At 48.3% G+C, this 21,717-nt stretch overlaps 2 protein-coding genes across 2 annotated transcripts in view; both read right to left on the bottom strand.

The window, feature by feature from the left end:
- The window catches only part of MYD88 (MYD88 innate immune signal transduction adaptor), a 10,382-nt gene extending 7,940 nt beyond the window's left edge, over nucleotides 1–2,442 (bottom strand). The window contains exon 1 of the mRNA XM_057365422.1: nucleotides 2,045–2,442. Within this exon, the coding sequence (XP_057221405.1) occupies nucleotides 2,045–2,393 (349 nt within the window). The 5' untranslated portion in view covers nucleotides 2,394–2,442. The remainder of the gene's footprint in view (nucleotides 1–2,044) is intronic.
- Nucleotides 2,443–3,858: 1,416 nt separating this feature from the next.
- LOC130573169 (cryptochrome DASH-like) lies at nucleotides 3,859–21,170 on the bottom strand. Its single transcript, XM_057365423.1, has 14 exons — nucleotides 21,105–21,170; nucleotides 20,819–20,991; nucleotides 20,193–20,286; nucleotides 19,769–19,899; nucleotides 18,658–18,806; nucleotides 17,639–17,727; nucleotides 15,508–15,581; nucleotides 13,771–13,860; nucleotides 11,643–11,719; nucleotides 10,727–10,786; nucleotides 9,567–9,724; nucleotides 6,607–6,726; nucleotides 5,495–5,671; nucleotides 3,859–4,288 (listed from the first exon to the last, which is right to left on the bottom strand). Exons 1-14 carry the CDS (start codon nucleotides 21,162–21,164, stop codon nucleotides 4,181–4,183), a joined length of 1,560 nt encoding a protein of 519 aa, XP_057221406.1. The 5' UTR covers nucleotides 21,165–21,170; the 3' UTR covers nucleotides 3,859–4,180.
- Between the last annotated feature and the right edge of the window lie 547 nt (nucleotides 21,171–21,717).

The raw sequence follows: 21,717 nt of genomic DNA on the forward strand, positions 1-21,717 counted from the left end.
TGCAAGAGCTCTGAGCACCAGCAACAGGTCACAGGCCCTCAGTGTAGTCCTCAGCCAAAAACAGTAAGAGAGGAACAGCCACGCTGGTCAGGCTGAAGGTCCCTCTGCTCAAGCATCATCCTGTYTCAAGCACTGCACAAAACCAGGTGCCCAGGGGGGAACATAAGAATAAAATAGTATCTCTTACAGAGATATTTCCCTAATAAATATATATTTCCCAGAAACCTGTCTTTTAGGTATAATCTGCAATCTGTTTTTATAAGTTAAAGGAATTTAATGGTTAAAGGAATTTCATGAGTTAAAGGAATTTCATGAGCCACAGACAATATTTTTGTCGAACAGCCCTTAGCAGGCCTCCCTTCCAAGAATTTACCTGTCTCTTCTTATCAGCTCTGGGCTAGGTCGCAAAAACTTGTGATTTTCTGGCAGCCCAGGCTACTCCTACTCCTTCTGCTGGAGTCCATTCCAGGTCTGAGAAAGTCCATCCACCACATTCCCTTCTAGTGCGAAAGGCCCTGAGCTCAGGGCCAGAACCAGCCTAGGGGATCCCAGTGATTTTGTGAAGCCCCAGATCTTTTGMACAGCTGGAAGCTTCCCCTAATTTGTTAGGAACTTCTGGTCAGCAGATCACAAAGCACACTGATGCTTTTGTCGTTTCCAAAACCTGGTCTTCAGGTTGTGTTCTTAAGTAGGAAGAACCACAGGAGCAAAGGGAAGTCCTCCATTGCTTTTTGTTCAGGCTCTCTACAGAGGAGGATTTCTACATCTTCCTTTATCTCTGTGAGTAACAGGAAGTGAGATTTATTACTTCCTCATTGCTAACTCCGTAAGGTCTGATATACAACACACAGGTCTTCAGGGAATTCTCCGGCTTTAGAAATCCTTTGGCAAAAAAAAACCCATTCTGATGACAGCTGGGTTCCCTCTGAATTTCTCTGACAACAAAGGATATAAAGTTACAGCGCAGAATATCAGAACAGCACAAGTACCTTCATTTTTCTCACAGACTTGTCTCATTTTTTTCAATTTTTGTGGGAACTTTTTACCTTAACATTATCCAGTCCCACACATCCTTCATGTCTCCCAGAAAATACCTTTGTGTCACACTATATCCACATAYTGTAATTTTCACAGTCTGGTGTCAGTGCAAACTATCTCCTGGCTGACCTGGCCCACAGCATCCTTTGACACACAGAAACTTTCTTATTGAAGGTTTGGGATAAGATGGAGCTCCAGGTTGCTTTGCAGGGCACATGGTTAGCAGAAACACAGCATTTTGCTCTCCTGGAAGCAAGGTGAGATTCACAGGAGTCTCAGGGGTTGGAAGGCACCTTATAGATTCATCTCATTCCAAGACCCTGCTGTGGCTGAGGACACCTTCCACTATTCCACCTTGCTGAAAGTCGCATCCAACCTGGTCTTGGACACTTGTAGGGATRGGGAAGCCACAGCTTCTCTGGACAACCTGTGCCAGGACCTCACCATCCTCAYAAGGAAGAATTTCTTCYTAATACCTAATCTATGTAGTWTTCTAATATCTGATCTAAATCTCTCATCTTTTAGTTTAAAACATTCCCCCTTATCCAATCGCTATCTGCCCATGCAACAAGTCCCCSTCCCTCTCCCTTTAGGCACTGGAAGGGGCTCTAAGGTATCCCCGGAGCCTTCTCTTTTTCATGATGAACACCCCCAGCTCTCCCAGTCTCTCTCCACAACAGAGATGCTCCAACCCTCGGAGCATCTTTGTGGCCCTCCCGAGAACGCGAAGGAGGTCACTCCACTCTGGAAAAGGCTTTTCTCCTTAAGCGAGAGTTTTTCTTAACATCACCTCCGCGAACAGAGCAGCAAAGACCAACATGAACAGAAAGAGCGGCACGAACAGAAGGACAAACATCAGCAGAAAGAGCGGCACGAACAAAAGGAGCGGCACAAACAGCATCCCCTCCCTCTCCAGGTATCAAGGAAGCAGCACCGAGGGCAGGCTCCCGTAGCAGTGCCGGGATTCCCCGGGCTACCCCAGCTCTCCCCGTCCGCAGCGCCTCACCCACGCTGCCGGCCAGGTCCGTCAGRACATCGTCGCGACCCAAGCGGCGCAGCACATCGAGGAGCTGCCCCACAGTGGCCCCGCCGGGGCAGCGTCCCGGCCATTCCTCCAGCAGCGTGGCCGTGGGGTCGGGCAGTCCCTCCAGCCGCCGGATCTCCAGGAAGCTGCATCCCAGCGCCTCGGCCAGCGCCGTCCAGTCCGCGGCCGCGGCCGCCCGCGGGTTGAGGTAGAGCCCGAGGCGGCGGCGGACCCCGTAGTTCAGCGCTACCATGGGCACGGCGTGCAGATCCAGCGGCGGGACGGGGCTGGAGCCGGAGCYGGGAACAGGATCCGATGGAGCCGCGGCCATGGCCGTGCCGCGCTCCGAACTTCCCTTTCCCGGCACTTTCGCTTCCCGGCTCGCCCCGCCTCTCCGCCGCCCCCGCAGGGCTCTGTGCCCGCCCTCCCTCTGCGTGCGGGGCCGGACRGGGTTCGGGTCCGGATAGTGCGGCCAGCAGGGCCAGGGGAGTGATGCTTCCCCTGTGCTCGGCACCTCGAGTGCGGTGTYCGGGTATGGGCTCAGGTCAGGAAGGACACTGAGGGGCTGGAGCGGGTTCAGAGAAGGGAACGGAGCTGGGAAGAGTCTGGAGCACCAGTCCTATGAGCAGCGGCGGACGGAGCTGGGAGTGTTTWATCTGAAGAGAAGGAGGCCCAGGRGAGACATTATTATTCCCTAAAGCTCCCTCCCTCCTGGCTGTAGCCAGGTGTAGGTCAGCTTCTTCTCCCAGGCAATAAATGATAGGACAAGATGACAGAGTCTTAAGCTGTGCCAGGGGAAGTTCAGGTTGGACATTAGGAAGAATTTCTTCACAGAAAGGGAGATTAYATTGGAATGGGCTTCGCCAGAGAGGCAGTGGAGTCACCATCCCTGGAAATGTTTAAGGAAAGGGGATGTGGCACTCAGCTGACACGGAGGTGTTGGGTCACAGATTGCACTTGATGAYCTCAGAGGACTTTTCCAACCTAATTGATTCAGTGATTCTCCTGCTGGGCTTTGTCCAAATGTACCTCCCTGCCCTCTGGAGTGGCCCAGACAGGGATCAGTGSTGTGTGTCAGCAGACACTTATACCAGAGAAAACAGTGCTGGCACTAAAGCTGCTTCACTCTTTTTACCCCCAAATTACCCCTTGATGGCTACATCCCTGCCCAGCCCCCTAATACAACAATCTGGACTTATTAATGTGGCCTTCACAGGGTGTGTGTTCAAAATCACTTTGTTTGTCTGCTTCTGGCAGAACAGCTTGCACATGTTCAATGTCAGTTCATTTCTCATCCAAACCTGAACCCATCAACCCAGAGTGTTCAGATTTTAGAGTGTTACAGTTACTCTTCACAAAACAGGCCCAGTGGATCTCTAGTCATAAATCCAGAGCCATGTCCCATCTTTGGTGGTCAGTGTTTAGACCCAGACTGCCCCTCAGATAACAGTGCTCCAYGACAGCACAAATATGGCCATCTCCAAATTCCCAGATTCTTCCAGCAAGTACAACGTTCTGCATAAGAATAAAATGCTAAAAATGGTTAGGGATCCATTTCAAACTGGTTTTGATGCCAAGTACTAAACACAATTCTTGGCTATGAACTGAACACTTCTAAGCTTCCAACACTTCTCGGCTGGTACAAAAAACAACAGGATACTGCAAGGACTCCAAGGAAGTTTTCAGAAAGAACAGACTGTTTCTCCAAATTACCGCAGGAGACACAGTAAAAGAACATCCTCTGCAGTCTCTATCTATGGATCTCTGTGGAAACGAGGAAGACAAAATATTCAAGTAGCAAAACTTTTAATTGCACAACGATTGGTGGGTTTGAAACTTTAAAACATGAAAAACTTTAAAACATGAAAAATTAGCATAAGAAGTTTCAGTTCTGACTGAAAATCTGCCACATAAACCATTGGTTCTGGATTGTTAGGAGAGGTGCTAATACATGACCTCCAATTACCCACATCCAGCAAGTGTCCCTGGGAACACCAGACAGGCAGATCCCAAGTTACTTTACCACGCCAGATCTGTATCTTTGGTTTGTTCAAGGTGATTACCCATTATCCAGGCACCCTCAGCAGCAAAACCTCCTAATGAGTGCTCCTCCAGCCTTCAGCAAGCATCTTTCTTGCGAGAGAAGTAAAAATCTATCCCTCTGTCCTTGTGCTGTGGTGGTGCCTGTGCAGGTCCCCTCCTGCCCCTGAGATGGGGACTTCCTCCCTGTGGCAAATGACAGAGGAACAGCGAGGTGTTWATGGATACTGCAGAGTGAATCTGGTCACAAAGCAGCACTGACATGCAGGAGAATGTGCACGTGGAACTTCTGCCTCACAAGTTCACTAAAAAAAACAGGAAGGCCTCACAGGCATTGCTCTACGCTGGGATTTAGGAAACCAAGGTTTCYGGTAAGGTGAGCTGGGAAAGTTGACCGAAATTGGACTTCTGATGATGGAGAAGCTTTTTGGCTTCAAGTTTCATCACTGCCTCAAACCAGTGTCTCACCAAGGAGCTCCAACACAGAGTCCTTTCTCTGATCCCAGGAGGTTGGTAATCCAGGCCCTCCAACAGCAYGGATGAAGCAGAAGGCTTTGCTTTCACAAAACTTCCCACTCATGGCAAAGGAATCCTGCCTAAAAAATTGTTACCGCACCTTGGGATTAAAACCTGAAATGCGGACATGCTTCGTTATTCACTGACTTGGTACAACACCAAAACTTGAGCTTCCACAGAGTATTCTCACTCAGGAGGAGGCAGGGAGGATGCATGGGGGAAAGGCAAAATGCTGAAAACTCCTTAGAATACACAACCACTGCTTAACCACTGCTTACATCCATTTCCTTCCATTACCATCTCCTCCAAAAGCAGCAGCCCAGGCAGCAGACAAAAGCCTTGACCTATTGCAGGATCAGCATCTCATTCTGTCCCTGTTCTAAAGGGGAGCTGCACTCAAAATGCAAAGTGTAAGGAGCAGTCCCCATATTTCCAGGTCTTGCTGACTCCAATTTGGATGCACTCAAGCAGGAAGTTGGTTGGTTTTACTTCCACCTCCTGAACAGAGAGGACAGGGGGATGGCTCCCTTCTGTCCATCTGCAAGGGGTGGTGCTCAGGCCAGTGGAGGCCTTGGAGATGCCCCATCCCTCCATGCTGGCCTGTGAGCTGACAGAGCAGGGAAGGATGGTCAGGACATGCCCTGCTGACTGCACAAGGCTGATGGGACAGAGAAACAGCAAAAATGCACATCCTTCAGCACTGCGAGTAGGACAGGCAGAGCTAAACAGCCCTGGCTGCACAGTCCCTGCTGTGAGATCATRTCAGTTTGTGTTAAAACTTTTTTCCTTTTACATCTGAGAAAGGAGAGCAGAACTACAGATGCAGAGCAGCCCCCTGGAGCCCTCCCACCCCATCCCAGCCTTCCCAGTACTCACAAGCCTCTGCTGGATGTGTCGGCTCCACTCTGGAGCTGTCACAACTGGCTGTGGGTAGGTCTTGCCTAGGGTTACTCCTGCTTGGGAGAGAGCAGCACTGCTCAGTGCCCAGGGGGTGTGGATGTCTGCTCCCTTCAGGCCCTGCAGTTCTGGCACCCACAGCCGGATGTAATCCCCCTGCAAACACAACCAGTRGGACAGGATCCATTCAGTGACAATGTGTAAACGCTTCCCAACAAGGGTCTTTCTCAATGGAAAGAGAAGATCTGGATTTCCAGGTGGAGAAGCTGGTGTTGTACAGCAACAAGTCTTAGCCCCTCCTGCTAAATCCTCTACCTAGAATGAGTACTTAAAGGTAGCCCTGGATGTTGGACATCTCCTCACAGGCTCACTCTGTTGGCAGAGGTGCATTTTTGGCACTGCTCACCTGCCCTGTTTAGGACATCCTGAAATGAAGTCATCCCCAGAAAGTTTCCTGTGACTGAAGGAAATTAGGATGACTAGCTCAGCTGGACACTTTCGTTTGTGAATGTCTCCTATTAACTCTACTGCTGTGTCCCCTACTAGGACCAATTTCTGATTTCTTGTAAAATCCTGCCAGCTACAGAGCCAAAAGAAAACAGCACAGCCTGACATGAAGCTAAGGAATAGTGTGGGAACAGGTAATCCAATGTGTAAACACTGGCTAAGCACATGGAAAGACAATTTTTCTGCTCCCACCATTTAAGAGGATTGTCAGAGGAGTCATAGATTTAATCTACACTTCAGCACCTCTCAAGCAGTGGTTCTATCTCTCTGGTAACTCCTGAGCTCTCCAAGAAGCTGCTCTGTGCTCAGGGAAGCATTTGTGTGAGGTCCTGATGGGATGTGGCTGTGACTCGGAGGAAATGGGGATGAAACACTAAACACACCAACCAGGGAGGGTGTGGGGAGCTCCACTCCCTGGGGACGGCAGAAGGTTGTTAAAGTCACATCTTCCTGCACACAACGAGGATCCTGCCTGACTGCTGGCTAGGAGACACAAAAACTGCAAATTGATCTCCTCTGCTCCCTGAAAACACCACATATCCTTCACTGCACTCATCCTTGTGAAACAGCCAAACAAGACTCACATTCCCATCRTAATCCAGGCCTTGTTTGATCATGTTGAACTTCCTGTTGTCCCGTGGGTCGTTGCCAATGCCAGCGTTGTACAACCAGTTGCCATAATTGCTACAAACATCGTAATCCACCTTGAGAACAGAGAGAGAAAGCAGTCAGAAGAGCTGGGCTGGCCCTTGTCAGATCTTCTCATCCATCCTTTAGCTCTAAGGGGAAAATTCCTTGAATGGGATTCATTCCAGCCGGCCTGGATTAGTCAGAGCTCTCCCATGTAGGTACAGGCATCTGGCTCAGAAAAGGACTGTGCTGTGTGGCTGCTTCCTACAGCTGGGATCATCTTCCCAGGCTACTTCAATTTATGATTCTTAGGCCAACGAGACAGATAAAAGACCAAACAAAGTCGCTGTCTCAGTTTCATTTCTTTTAAAGAAAATTCTTTTCTTTCTGGCATCATCTGGCAGACTTTACAAGTAGCCCTAGCTTTTGAGTGCTTATAGTAAAAAAAAAAAAAAAAAAGTATTTAAATGTGAGAGAAAATTCTTCCTGACCAATTACCCAGACTGGCAAAATCATCTCTGCAGATCCTACTAGGCAGATTGAAAAGAAGCGTAACTCAGACTGTGAGGAGAAACCACAGTGTTTATATGAAGATGCAAACAATACAAACACTGTCATTTTCTCCCATTGTCAAGTTATTCCTCATCTAAACAAATAAAAAGCTCTCAAGGATGCTTAGGTAAAATGGAGCAGGACTTTTGGAACAGGCACGAATGAGAGCAGAACATGATCCCATCTGAGYGCACTTCAGCTGGGCAGGGTGGCTTCAATCCAACACCAGAAGTTTTCCCTTTGTAGGACAATTCAAACCCAGCTCAGGAGGTGCATGGAAGTGATAGCAAAGAGGGTGTGGGCATCTCTGAGCATTCCTGGGGGTGTCTGTGCTACCAAAGCAGCAGCTGGGACAGAAAGAGCTGGTTCAGTGCTGTTCTCTTCTCCCTTTACTGCAGCCACAGCAGCAATCAAGTCCACACAGAGATGTCAGCCAGACCCTTGGGGTGAGAAGGTCAATGCACCAGGATGGCAGAAGGGAATAGGTTCTGTCAAGCTGCCCTTTGTCTGCAGAGCCTGTGAGTGCTGGACTCAGGGTGAGCAGCAGCCAGCTCTGCTCCTTGTGCACCAGGCTTCCCCTTCCAKCTCGCTTCCTCTAGCTGGTGAGATAAGGAGGGCAGAAAGATGCCATGGGAGGCCCAATTGTGTGATTAACATGCAGGAAAGCGTGTGGGAGGTGAGGGCAAATCCAAGGGGGCCTGCAGGAGGCAGGCTCATTTCCCCCTCAGCCTTGCCCCTTCCTGGCATTCTCTTCTGTTTGTTTCTCTGCCTCTCCTTGGGGCCTGACCCTGTGAATGAAATCAATGAAGTCAGGGCTGAGGTATTCTCAGTTCAGGATACCAGTGGCCTCTGGCCTTTCCCCTGGCTCCAGCGGGTTGGTGAGAACTGTGCCTCAGTTTCCCTGCCTGTCTGGTGTGAATGGCACAAACAGATAATGAAAAAACTTTGCTGGTGGCATTGCAGATGAAATAGTCACTGCTTTCCTTCTTTTAGAGGCAAGTGAGATCATTTCTGTACCAGCCTCTTCTACAGCCACGTCTTCCCCACCAAGCTGTTACCTCCTGTATGCTCCTCGGGAAATGTCACCAGGCTGCAGTCACAGAGCTGTGTGACACAAACTGAAACAGAAGGGCACAAAGATCAGCCTGTGCCACACCAGCCTACAGTGTCCATSAGAATCTGGAGCTTTCTGAGGTGAAAGGGCATGTGCAGAGTGCTAGATCCTGCTTCCAGCAAGGCTGGTGTCATTCGTGTCCATAGGAATTCATGTAGATAACACAGGGAGCATCTTTCTAGTGTGAGACCTYCCAGGTCTTCCTTACTTGTGGAACAGGACACACTTGTGTGTCCCAGATAAGGCTCTCGTTCTTATCTAGGAAAGCTTCACTGCATGGAGCTACCAAAGCCCCTTTCTGGAGGATCCTAAGTCCTGCATGGTGTTGTTGTGTGAGCTCTCTGCTGCTCACAGCACTGGGGTGGAAGATCACACCAGATCTTCCTCCTGCAGCCAAAGCCATGTCAGAGCCCATCTCCAAGCAGGTTTAAAAAAAAAACAAACAAAAAATCAGAAAAAAAGGGCTCTTTTAACTGCAGATAATGGCAAAGCAATTGGGCTTTCTCTGTCCCTTCAGCACTATAAGTGGAAAATTTTTGGATTGCCAGTAGCYTCCTGTATCCCACAGATAAGACCATTAATGTGAGGCTGGTGTGAGCATTTGGCCTTTTTCAGTAAGTACCATGAGAATCCATGGGGACTGAGGTTGGAGAAGTGACCCAGCCATTTAACTGAGCTCACACAGCTGCTGATTGATATATGAGAGAGGAATTGGTGCTCCAGTTGGCAGGGAGGGCTGCAACAGCCCTGAATGAAGAAGGATGCCTCCAGCCAGGGTGGAGCTCCCTGGAAGCTGATCCAGCTATTGTCCACGCTTGCCTGTGCTTGCCTAGATGGCTTCCCTGTCCACAACCATCAGTGCACAGATGCTGTGCCAGCACATGTTTCTTTTCATGTTCTATTTCTGGGCTGCCCTCCTCCCCAGCCTCTGGGGTGAGCAAATCAGCATTGTTAACATAATGTTTGAACGTTTTCTCAAGTGCGACTGATCTCTGGCTAAAACCCTACATGGAGGATCAACACTGTTACTGCAAAATTTTTATCTACACCTTGGTCGATTACAGCTTTGCTGTGGCAAAATTCCCTTTCCTTATGTAATCTTTGGGAAGTTCATACCCTGGAAAGAGTATATACATGAACTTGGATCAGCCTGAAAATTACTCATCATCATCTGTACACTTCCTTATTAATCAGGGCTGTCYTCCTGCCTGTCACTAAACTCCAAGCACACAAAGAGTCCAGTCTTACCAGCAGGTACTCAAACCACTCTGCCCCCATCCTCCAGTCCAGCCCCAGGTCCTTGGTGAGGAAGCTGGCGACGTTCTGCCGCCCTCTGTTCGACATGAAGCCCGTGGYGCTCAGCTCCCGCATGTTGGCATCCACAAAAGGTACCCCAGTTCTGCCCTCTGCAGAGACAAAAGACAGCACTGGGACATCAGGACGGTTTGGGGCACTCAAACCAACCTGTGGTTATGTATTCACAGCCATTTCCAAGACAGCAKCAAAGAGAGATTTCAGTGTGGTTTAACAGCCACAGTGATCCACTGGAAATTAAATGGGATTCACAGTGAAAATTAAGCTGAGGAGAATTTTTGGCAAGAAAAAATAAAAAAGGTACAGAAAAATCTCAGGCCTTGAAAAACAATCAGGTGGGTTGAAGAGAATTTTGCATGGTAAAATAAATATGCAGCCACTAGTGGGATGGGCCAAGAACAGAGAGATTCTTGACAGGTGACTAAGAGGGATGTACTGGACAAATCCTCCAGGGTTAGTACCTGAAAAGTAGAGTTTATCTGATGTTAAGGAAAGGATTTATTGTGCCTAGGTGGTTCATTTTATCCTGTGTGCCAACGGGTACATGTGGCATCARCAAGGAAAAAGAGATACAGGTGTGYATTTCACTGATTCTGATAYTTTAATCTGTTAGTCCCTCTGAGMTTYGAGATATTATGCTWGCTTTCATGTTACAACAATGTTATAAAAGCTAAAAAGGCTGTGGGATTACCAAAGGTGAGATTTAATCTAAAACTGTTGTAACYCTGTAACCAAAGCAAACAGAACCAAATGTAGCAGGCATGGCAACCTTCATTGATAAGAAGGACTGGTCAAGCCTCTGTGTGACTCAACAGAAAGGACCAGCAGGTCACAAACACTCCCTCCTGGGCAGGAAAATCTACCTGCAGTGCARCTCACAAAGCAGGACAACCCTGTGGGCTGCTCCTGCTGGGAAGGGAAGCCCAGTGTCCAGCACACACAGTGATACAGCTGGTGATGTCAGCTTAAATGCCAGCCCTGACCGTGCTGACAGGTCCCCTACAGAGACCCCAGCCAGTGTTAGGACAGTGTGAGCCCCAACAGACACATGGAGAGCAACAGCACATCCAGCCAAACCTGTGGTTTCTACTGACCTTTCCAGCAGTCAAAGACCTGAAGGTCCTTTTTCCAGGGGATCTCTTTACTTTGAAGCCCTGTGGAGGAAAATAATGATCTGATGATGAAGAAACACTGACACAGTCAGTTTCTCATGCAACCACACAGCCAGGGGTGCTTGGTTGACACAAGGTGAGTGAAGCTCAGCCTCTCGGTGCCATCACAAACAAACCTTCTGCACAGGTTTACACGTGATCCATTCCTCCCCTCAAGTCTTGCAAAGGGGTGTCTTTTGCACAGAGAGGGTGCTCAAGCTCTAATGGATTTTTACTATTTGTTTTGCTGGTGGTTGCTCTTTTTTTACCCTTTTAATTAAAAATAACTCAGACCTCACAAGTGGACRGAGATGTGCTCTGGCCCGCACTGGTATTTTCTTTTTCAGCTTTACCCCAGGGCAATGTTTATGTGAAATCCATTTCTGTAGCAAGTATTAAATCCACAATTACCTGGCAGAAGCCCCAAGTAACACTGGCCCTGCGATGGGACTCCTGATTCCTACATAGTGTGGCATCTGGTTTCTTGGGATTCACTCTGCAGGGTCAGTTCCTGCTCTGTCCCAGGTCCTCTGGTGAACTTGGGCAAACCTGAAGCCTGGATTCTGCTTAAAGATGTAATGTCCCTGCAAACAGCATCTTCACTCTTATTGTGCTGCTATTTCCCACAGACATGTGTTAATAATTCTCCCCATATCTAATCAGATTTGGGGCTCAGTGTCCAGCACAGTAGTGCTGAGGCACTTCATGGCTAACACAGAGCTCCCAGCAGCATCCCAGGATGGTGACATGAGCACTGTGAGAAGAACATTTGCACAACTCAATGCCAGCAGCTTCTTCTCTGACCTTCCCTGTTGTAAGACAGCASCTTCCCACTCCAAATATGGTGATCCATACACACCTCTTGAGAAAATTCTTCTGCCATACTTCAGGGCCACAAACCGAAAGTAATCCCTCCACAGCAGTTCAAACAGGACCCTGAAACACAAAGCCATCTCTCTGTTTCACTGTGGGTCAGATATGATTCCCAAATTAGGATTTTGCTTCCATAYAGCCCATCATTAACACTGTGAGGTTTATTCATGACAGAGTTCAGGGACCTTCCCCATGACACCAGTTTGTTTCCCCAAGCCTACTTACCTGGCTTACAGGAAAAGCAAACCCTGCATGAATCACTTGGGAAGCTTTCCTCAGCTCACATGCAGGAGCAGAGTTTCAGGAAATGAGYTCCTCCTCCGTCCCTGCTGGGATGCAATTCCAAAGAGCAGGGCGAGGGCCTGATTCAGCTCCACGCTTCCGCAAGAGCGAGCACATCAGCACATTCCTGAGAGCTTTGCATTGATGTCAGCAATAACCTTCGCAGGGGACTTAAAGACACCTTTCTAAACTGGTTTACAGTGCTTCAGCTCATGAGATCAGCTGCTAGGCCCGAGSAAAATAGACAGTTTTATATAAAAAAATTTATATAAAAAGAGCTTCTTATAAAAGGATGGCACATCAGCCTCAGAGATCTGCTTCAACTCTCTGCCATATGGGAAGCACTCTGCTCTGCTGATTTTTAGGCTGACAAGATCCTTCTGGAAAATCTGTTACTGAACAGAATCAGAGCATCGGAATCAATTAGGTTGGAAAAAACTCTGAGATTATTGAGTCCAGCCTGTGACCAAACACCACCAGGGCAACCAGACCATGGCACTGAGTGCCAYGTCCAGTCTTCCCTTAAACACCTACAGGGACAGTGATTCCACTGCCTCCCTGGGAAACCCATTYTGATATCTAATCACCCTTCCTGTGAAGAAATTCCTTCTAATGTTCAACCTGAACAGGACATTCCCCAAATCCTAAAAAGTAGCATCATAATGCTGAGGTTCAATGAGTCCCTACTTGAGAGCTTGACAGCTCCATTTTTATAATCACTGAACACTTCAAAATGCTAAAATCACCATGGCATGCCAGCTGCCAGCAGGTTGGCTGACTGTTAGATGGAAAACATGAGTATGTTCATTTCTTGAAATCTTTCCTCTTTTAATTGTCTTTGAAGTAAAAAAACACAAAACATACACTTCAAGGGTGTTGATATTTTATCTGTCACTTGAATTTTAATAAAACTGAGCGTTTTGGCCAGAACAGTTGGCAGTGTTCTGCCTGTTCTTCACCAACCACTGTGCTGTTTGGGATGTTGCAAATGTAACACACCAAAATCAGTATTTAGTTCTAAAGTTTCCACAGACGTTGTGGTTTGGGATTTTTCCCATCTAGGTCTAATGTTAGGTCAGGCTCTAACATGAACCTGCTTCTCTATCAGAGCCCCAGGTTCTGATTCACAGTGTCTGGGCAGATCTGTGCAATTTCAAGGCCATCCGAGGGATGGATAAACTGAGTTCAACCATCCCCAGATTCCCCCAGGAGAACCTGCAGACAGGAGAGCAGCCAGTGGAGAGGTGAGGGAAGAGGACAAGTGGCAAGATGAGGTGSACTAAACCCAAGCCCAGTGCCCTCTTCCCCTCTGCTCTGGTGTAGTGGTCATGGCCAAACAGCTGAGCAAACATGGGGCCATGTCCTGGACTTGTAGCCACGGGACCTTCAAACACCATGGGATTTGTACAAGTCACAGTCACTGAGACTTTTGGGTGAAATCCTGCTCATAGTTTTGGTGTGAGAAACCCTTTGGCTTTTATTTGTAAATTATTCTTCCTTCTCMTCTAGCTCATAATAACAACACAGAGATGGATGGCACTGATTTGCTGAAATTGTTTTTAAAAATCATGAACTACTGTTTCTCAGCAATAATAATGACAAGTGGCATTCATAATCTTTACTTACAAAGTGCCTAAAGCCTCTGGGTGTCAAASGCAGGCTAATAAATCCAAACTGAAACAGAGCTACAGGGCAATTCAGAGRAACCAGCCAGCAGGCACAGGAAAAACAAACATTAATTACAAAGAGAGTTAACAAATCATTCTCCTGTGCATGAAATGCCAGGTTTCTTTTCAGAGAAAATAAACCATGCTAATGGTGCAAAGACATACCAGTATGTGCTCTGATTTGCTGTTCTCTCTCTCTCATACTTCTGGATCTGCTCGTAGATGTATCGAGGTGAGATGCAGCCCAGTGCCAGCCTGAAAGCAGAGGAATGATGTCCTGAATGCCACGCAGGACTGACAGATTGATGTCAGCTCAGAGGGAGGGGAGTTTTGTGTCTAGAATTGTTGTCTGAAAGGTTTTGCTTGTTTTGCAGTTCTGACCCTGACTTCCTAGTCAAATTGTACAACTTCTTTGCAACTCTTCAAGAGAGAGAATTCTCTTCCAAGAATCAAAATGCTCCCCTTCCCAGGTTATGACTGTTATAGGAGTCTTCAAACTCTGGAGATAAATCATTTTGCAAAATGATTTTGAGAAGTTTTTCCTAAATAATTTGACAAACCTGATGACAAACCCAGAAAAGGATCTCAAATGTCAACCTCTGCATCACCTGTCCTAACTGTCCTTTTACTACAAACCTCCTTATCCTAAGCCCAGGGCTCCTTTTCCTTCCTTTTCCTCCTTTTCCTTCCTTTTCCTTTCAATGTCTCATTTGAGCAACCCCAGAAGGCAAGTGACTGCTGGAAATCTGAGCCCAGGCAGGAAAAATAAGGAATCAAATCCCACTCTGGCATTTCAACCCATTGGGCTCCTTCCATTTGTTCCAAATCAGTGCTGTGCAAGACAGGAAAGAGCTTGCAGACTCCAAACCCATCATACACAGTGATAAGGAACAACTTTTACCTTGATTTTCTTAGAAAAGCATTTTACTGCCATTTCCACTRTGGCTCATGGAAACATTGGATGTTCTAATGAATTTTGGAAAACAGGAAGAAAGGCCTTGAAGAGTTTTTCCTTAATTGTTGAACAGCTTTAATGGCCAGTATGAGATGGGAAAGACTGGCTGCAATCTGATGTGCTCTTATTTTAAATATTTGACAGAGGAATATTTTGGGGCAGACAGATCAGGGCTGTCTGCTCTGGGCTAGTGGCCAGCTTGGAAAAACTCAATGGARGCCACAAGCAAAACTTCCACAGTGCCAGTAGTCCTGAGATCCTGAAGTGCCACCAGATGGAGCCATCCACTGCAACCATCAAAGCACAGAGYTACTTGGAAACTAGAAATCCTGACCTTTACAGTCTCAGAGATTTGGCTCTCATTGCAATTCTGTTGGGAAAATCCAGATGCTCTCAGCTTAGGYTGAACTGAGTTCTGCTGCTGCAATTTCAGTCTGGAACTGAGTCTGTCTCTTCCAGCATTAGAGACTAAACCTCCTAATTAAAAATCGAGATATTTACCCAAAAAAAGAGATCCTTTCCAACAGGAATAATCAGAAATGTCTCCTCATCCCACAGGAAAAGGGAATGGCAGTGAGGTGGGGTGACTTACCCCAGAGTATTCAGGAAACCAGGACTGGGCTGAGTTCTGCTACAACCCTCCCAACACACTGAAGCTGCACTACTTCCCTGCCCTTCCCTGSCCACAGAAATCAGCACAAAGCCAAAGGTAAATGGTGAGTCCCTCCTGCTCCCTGTCCACGCTGGTGCTCCCAGCACACCACAGTTCTGCTATTCTGCAGCAGCTGCAGGGAAGTGCAGCCTCAGAGCTGCTCTACCACAATAAAAAAGACCAAAGGAATCACACCTAGATCCCCATCCATGCCCAGCAGCACTCAGCAGACATGTAACATCAGTTTAGGACAGGAGCAGAAAAGGATTTTCCAGTCTCACAACAAAGTCATTACCATGGTGCAAATTTGGTCGAGTAATCCATTCCCACCAGCCCATTCCGAGTCTCCTTGTAAGATGCAACCAGGTTCTGTGAGAGCAAAAGAACAAAAGGTTTTAATACTTTGCAATCAACCTGTTCAATGTTTTCTTTCTTTCTGGAGCCAGAGCAATCTGGCAGGGCTGGGCTCCCTCTCATGGCTGCCTGCAAGGTTTGCAGTTGCCAAATTCCTGCCTCCATCGCTCAGGAATTAATCAGGCCAGCAGTTTTCGTTACAGCTCTGGGATGTGCGTGTGCCACAAGCTGTGCTCCCTGCTTCAGCCTGTAGCATGTTCCTTTCTACAAGCACTGTGCACCAGGSTGTGCTGCTCCCTGCCCATTCCCATCTGATTCTGGATCAATAATCCATGCAGAAGCACCGCTGGAACTGGCAGCTGGCTGYCTTATCCAAATGGCTGCTTGTTTGGGGGTTTGAGAACTGCTCTGACACCACCCAACAAACACTCGGCTGCAGGAACCCTGGTCASTGTTCTTTCTGTGCCCCCACATTTACAGCAGGATGCAGATTTTCCATGTCCTGAGCATCCCAAGGACAATGCAGAGGACAGAGGGAAGACCCATCTCTCCTTGATCCCCTTCACTGCACAGGTTAGAGTTGCTAAACGGATGTTGCAGCTCACTGGGGGAGCAACATTTGCATCACAAAAATAGAAGGAACAGGTTTTCCAGCACCGATCATATTAATGCATGACCAAGAGCACTTGTACTCATTTTGGCCAGGATGGAGTTAATTTTCTTCATTGTAGCTAATCTGGGGCTGTTTTGAGTTTGTGCTGAAAACAGCACTGAGAGCACACCAATGTTTTCCTTACTGCTAAGCAGAGCTCTCACAGCCTCAAGGCCTTTTCTGCTTCTCTCACCACCCCACCCCGAGCAGGCTGGGGGTGCRTGGGGAGCTGGGAGGGGACACAGCTGGGACAGCCTGGGACAGCCAACCCCAGCTGACCCAAAGGGTATTCCAGAACACATGATGTCATACTCAGCWTATAAAGCTGGGTAAGGAGAGAGTGGAGGTACTTGGAGTGATGCCATTTGTCTTCCCAAGTAGCTGATGGAGCCCTGCTCTCCAGGGGATGGCTGAACACCTCCCCACCAACGGAAGTATTAAATGAATCCTTACTTCATTTTGCCTGTGCACACAGCCTTTGCTTGCCCTATTAAACACTCTTTACCTCAACACATGACTTTTTTCACTCAAATCCTTCTGAATCTCTCCTCCATCCCATTGGCAGGGACTGAGGGAGCAGCTGYGTAGGGCTGAGCTGCCTCTTGGGGTTAAACCAGGACAATGTTCCCCAAAAGCAAAGGAATGCAGGAATGTGGGAAARGCAGCTGAAAGGATGCCCCGGGGCCGTTCCAGCCAGGCACTGGGAACACCACACTTTTAACCCACCTCAGTTGGAGAGGTGCTCCCTCCTTTATCCACAAAGCTGCTTGGGRTCAGATGCTGTTGCAAATCACAGCACATGTGCCTTTGAATTCAGTTAAGGCTAATTTAAGACAGTTCCTCAAATTAGACCCAGAAAGAAGTTCAAAAACTGACAAAATGCAGTCAGCAGGAGCTCCACTCCACCAAAGCAAGGAAACAAGTGGTAATTGTCATCATTGGCTGGAAGATTTTAAACCAGACTACAGAAACCTCCTACTATTTATAACTGTGGGCAGAACTTGAGTCGGTTGTTTCTCACCCCAGTTGCAATTCCAGCCCTTCAAGCCACTTTTCAGTCCTCCAAAACAGAGGAATTACATTGCTGATGATGTGGGATGTGAGCATAGAAGGAGCATATCAAGGTAAAAGCAGCTAAAAATTTTGTCCCAAGTCCCAGAACTTAATGGAAAAATACTTCAGAGAGATGTCCAGTAAACTAGGCTCCTAAGTATTTGGCTTATATTCCCCATTCCCAGGTGACTTATTTTTGGTCTAGTTTGTCACTCTGAAGAACTGAAATAATGCTGATTCCCTCCTTTGCAAAGTTTTATGCAGGAGCTAAGGAAATATTATTAGGAAGTGAAATTACAGCCTCACCCACTTGCACAGCCGTGTGTACAAGGGGGGGAGGATGTAGGCAAGGAAATGTAAGCGTTACCGTGTCCCAAAAATAATATTGCAGTCTCATTAAAGCCTGGGTCTCTCCTCCACTGTAGGGGAAGGACGTTCGTGGATCAGTCACAGGATCTGCCACAGAAAACACCATCACCTTGTCACCCCCTCGGAAAGCATCTCCAAGGCAGAGAGCTTAAAATCGGGGCATGCTCAGCATTGGGGATGTCTGCTTTGGGGGTGGGAAAGATTGTGTGGTCTCCCTTTTAAATAAGGGTCACATCAAACATTAAAAATCACTAAAAAGATGTCTCCTACCCAGCTGCAGGGCAGCTTCTCCACAGAGGGAATTTACTTTTGTTTGCAGTATGAGTGAACTGYGAGTTACAGTCTGAAGGGCAACCACTGCCTCTGTGTTTCAATTCTCAGTAAAAGACATCTCCTAGAAYCATAGATTCACACAGAACAGTTTGGCTTGGAAGGGACTTTAAAGATCAATCAGTTCCACCCCCTGCCACAGGAAGGGACACCTTCCACTATCCCAGGTTACTCCAAGCCCTGTCCAACCTGGTCTTGAACAATTTCAGGGACGGGGCAGCCACAGCTTCTCTGGGCAAACTATACCAGGGCCTTACCACCCCCATAGGAAAGAATTTCTTCCTAAAATGTAATCTAAATCTACTYTCTTTCATTTTGAGGACAAATACCTGCCTAACCCTGCAACTAGAGGCAGATGCTTCTGCAGCAACTCCCAGACTGAAAGGGCCATGATAATCCAATCATCCTTAGGGACTAAYATTTCATCTCTTGAGCACTCATTCCCTCTGCATCTTTACAAAGAGACATCTTTTCTGTGAGAGAATATAATATATTGRTTTGTAATAACAATCAAAACTCAAGTAGGGCCACTATAGGTACCTACTTCACCCTGGCTGAACATCTGGGAATCTGGAGCAGCAGGTAATTTGTAAACCATATTTTTAAAAACAGACCTGGTAARGTATTTTTAAGAACAGAATCTAACCAGGATTTCATTGGAGCAACTTTCAAATTAAGTTTTCTCACCCTTCTGTCCGAAATCCTCCATTGTAGGGATGCTCCCTTCTTCCAGCCCTGGAGCCAGGGGCTTTAGCTGATCTGCCATGCGCAGRGTTGGCCGGACCTTGGCCTCAGATTCCAGCGCTTTTCGGAAGTGGGTGAAGACATCAGGCAACCTGCAGGACAGAGCAGCCAGGTCACTGCAGGGCGGCTGCCCCTCCTCGCACCGCACACCCCTTCCTCAGGAGGAGGATTGGCATTCCAGGCTGTCCTCTCACGTTTGTGATGCCTGTTTGTACATTGCCAGGGACAATAGAGGCTGATGCCCCCGGGGTTAACAACCACCAGCAGCTCAGTCCTTTGCCCAGTTCCTTTCTGCTTCTGATGCAAATTGTGCCTTTTCAATGTAAGGTGTGTCCTGATTTATCTCACCTAACTTGCRATTAATACAGCCACCTTAGTGTGAAAATCTGCATTCTCATGGTGCCTTTTCAAGTGGAAGGAGACAAAGAGGCATTTTCATYGCCTGTCTGCACCTTATTTCAGACATTTTCTACAGAACACCACAATCAACTCCATCACTACACCTCAGGTGACTRTTGAGGGAGTCATGAAGAGTCCACACACAAAGAGGGGTGGAAGTAAATCAGGTCCCTTCCAACCCAAATCTTTCTATGATTCTATCAAATTGCTCCAGGGGAAGTTTGGATATTTGGGAAAGTTTCTTCATGGGAAGGGTTTTCAGGCTGGAACAAGCTGTCCAGCTGTCCAGGGAAATGGCGGTGTCCCTRTYCCTGGAGGGATTTKAAAGATGTGTGGCTGTGGCMGTGAAGGACATGGTTCAGTGGGGCTTGGCTTAGTTAATGGTTTGACCTGATGATCTTAGATGCCTTTTCCAGTCCCTTTAAAATGGTCAAGCACACACCTGGGCTTTATCCACATGGAAACATAAATCCTACTAGTGCAGAGGGGTGAATGTGCTGCTTCCCCTCTKTGTGCCTGAGCATGACAGCACCACTCCATAAATGCACAAATAGATGGAYTAACGGGCTCTTTCGCAGTGGGACCAGACGCATAGGAGCCCTCCTGAGTGACAAACAAACGGAACAGTGGAGGAGTGACACCATGGACCACTCACATGTCAATGGGCCTGAAGGGAAGATCATCCCGATGGTACAGCGTGGAGCCCCAGAATGTCTGAATCTTCACCCCGTGCTGCCTGCACACCCGGCACAGCCCCTCCTCCACATCCAGCTCCTCCTTCGTGGCCTAGGGAGAGCAAAAGAGTGAGGCCATGGCTGCACAGCCTCAGCTCCCAYGTGCACACAGACCCCAAACCCTGGTGTTACCCTCCTCATGCATCACCCCATTACCTTCACCCCTTTGCCCCATCGAGGACTCCCACTCAGGGAATCTCCATTCCAGGAACTATTCAGTTTCCCCAAGGTTAACAACACCACAGCCCAGAAAGACTCTGAACACACAAGATATGCATCACCACTTGGTTGTGGAAGAAACCTTCACAGCATAATTTTATCTTTTAACTGGAGTATTTCCCTTACCTCTTCATGGAAAACCACAGCGCTGACAGAGCCCAGCTGAGTAATTAGATCATGGACCACATCTTCTGGCTTCCCCTTCCTCACAACCAGGGTACTGAAATACAAAACATTGCTCTGAAATAGGTTTGATGTTATTTTTGTGTACAAAGAGGCTCTCGTCCCAGCCCAGGCAGGCACTCATGTCCTGGTTTTCTATGGAGCACAGACAGTGTGTGAAGCAGACAGACACGATTTGACTAGCCTGCATTTTTAGGAGCCCCTGAACAGAGTTTGTAAGCCTCTGGGGCTTAGTTTGTGTCAAACACATTTCTGCCACTCCGAATGCCTTAGAAAGGATGACTGGGCACACAGCCAGGCTGTTACCTAAAAGTGAATTTGTTCATCCTCACACACTAAAGAGATTCGAGAGCTGCCTGATGCATCTTGCCCAGGTTTCCCACAGAGGTGGTGGTGGGTGTCCCATGCCTGGAAATATTCAAGGTCAGATTGAATGGAGCTCTGAACCTGATCTGGTTGAAMATGTCCCTGGATCCCGGACAGGATCCAACTCCCAGCACAGGAATGGGTTGAAAAAGAGTAGAAAAACAGAAATATATGTGTTATTTGCACGTTGCTTTCTCAAGTACCTTCCTTTTCTCTTGAGCGTTTCCCTCAGATCCTTCACACTTTCCAGCAGAAACCTGAGCCTGTGGGGCCCGATCTTTGGGAAGCCGTAGCAGTGGGTGCCCAGGTAGTGCCGCGGGTCGAAGCAGTAGAGGGGAATCACGAAATCCGCGTTGCTCTGAGCCCAGTGGAGCACCTGGAAACACAGAGAGAGCCGTGAGAGCTCCCGGGACAGCATTGCAGGGAGAATCTCTCCCCATCCTGCCCGACACCGCGGTTATTCCCGCAGAAACCCCCGGCGCTCCCTACCTGGTTGTCGTGGGCGCGCAGATCGCACCGCAGCACGCAGATGGCCGCGGCCCCCGACATTGTCCCTCGGCGTGGCCTGTCTCCCCTCCTCCCAGCCCCTCCCGGCGGTGTCCCCCTGTGCCCGGCCCCTCATCCCGCCCCGCCGGGGAGGAGCTGTCCTGCCTCCGCACCCGTGTCCGCCCCCATCGCATCCCCGCGGCACGGGCGGGTCCCGTCCTGCATCCCTCACGGCGTSGGGACCGAGCTCGCTTCCCTCGGGATCGCCGCGCTTTTCCACAGCGGCCTCTCACCAGATCCCTTCCCCGGCCGTCCTCTTTATCGTCTTTAAATCTCTTTATCTTCCACACAGCAGCAGCGGGGAACGGCCTCACTCCGCGTTGCAGCGCGGCCCCGTCGTGCTGAGGCCCAGCCGCGGTGACAGCGACCCTCTGCAAAGGTCTGTGACACCGACAGTGGAGCAGTGCTTATCCTTCAAACGCCAAGGCTGCGATGTGACAGTCCCTAGCACTGAAACCAGCTTTGCACTGAGCTCCTCACCTGCTGGGCCACAAAAGGCGAGCTGTAAATTAGCAATAATGAATGTATTTAGTTCTCAGCACGGGCAGAAGTGGCT

Source organism: Malurus melanocephalus, unplaced genomic scaffold (assembly GCF_030028575.1).
Source record: "Malurus melanocephalus ecotype Western Australia unplaced genomic scaffold, MMel_1.1 scaffold_52, whole genome shotgun sequence".
In the NCBI taxonomy this organism is placed as follows: Eukaryota; Metazoa; Chordata; class Aves; order Passeriformes; family Maluridae; genus Malurus; species Malurus melanocephalus.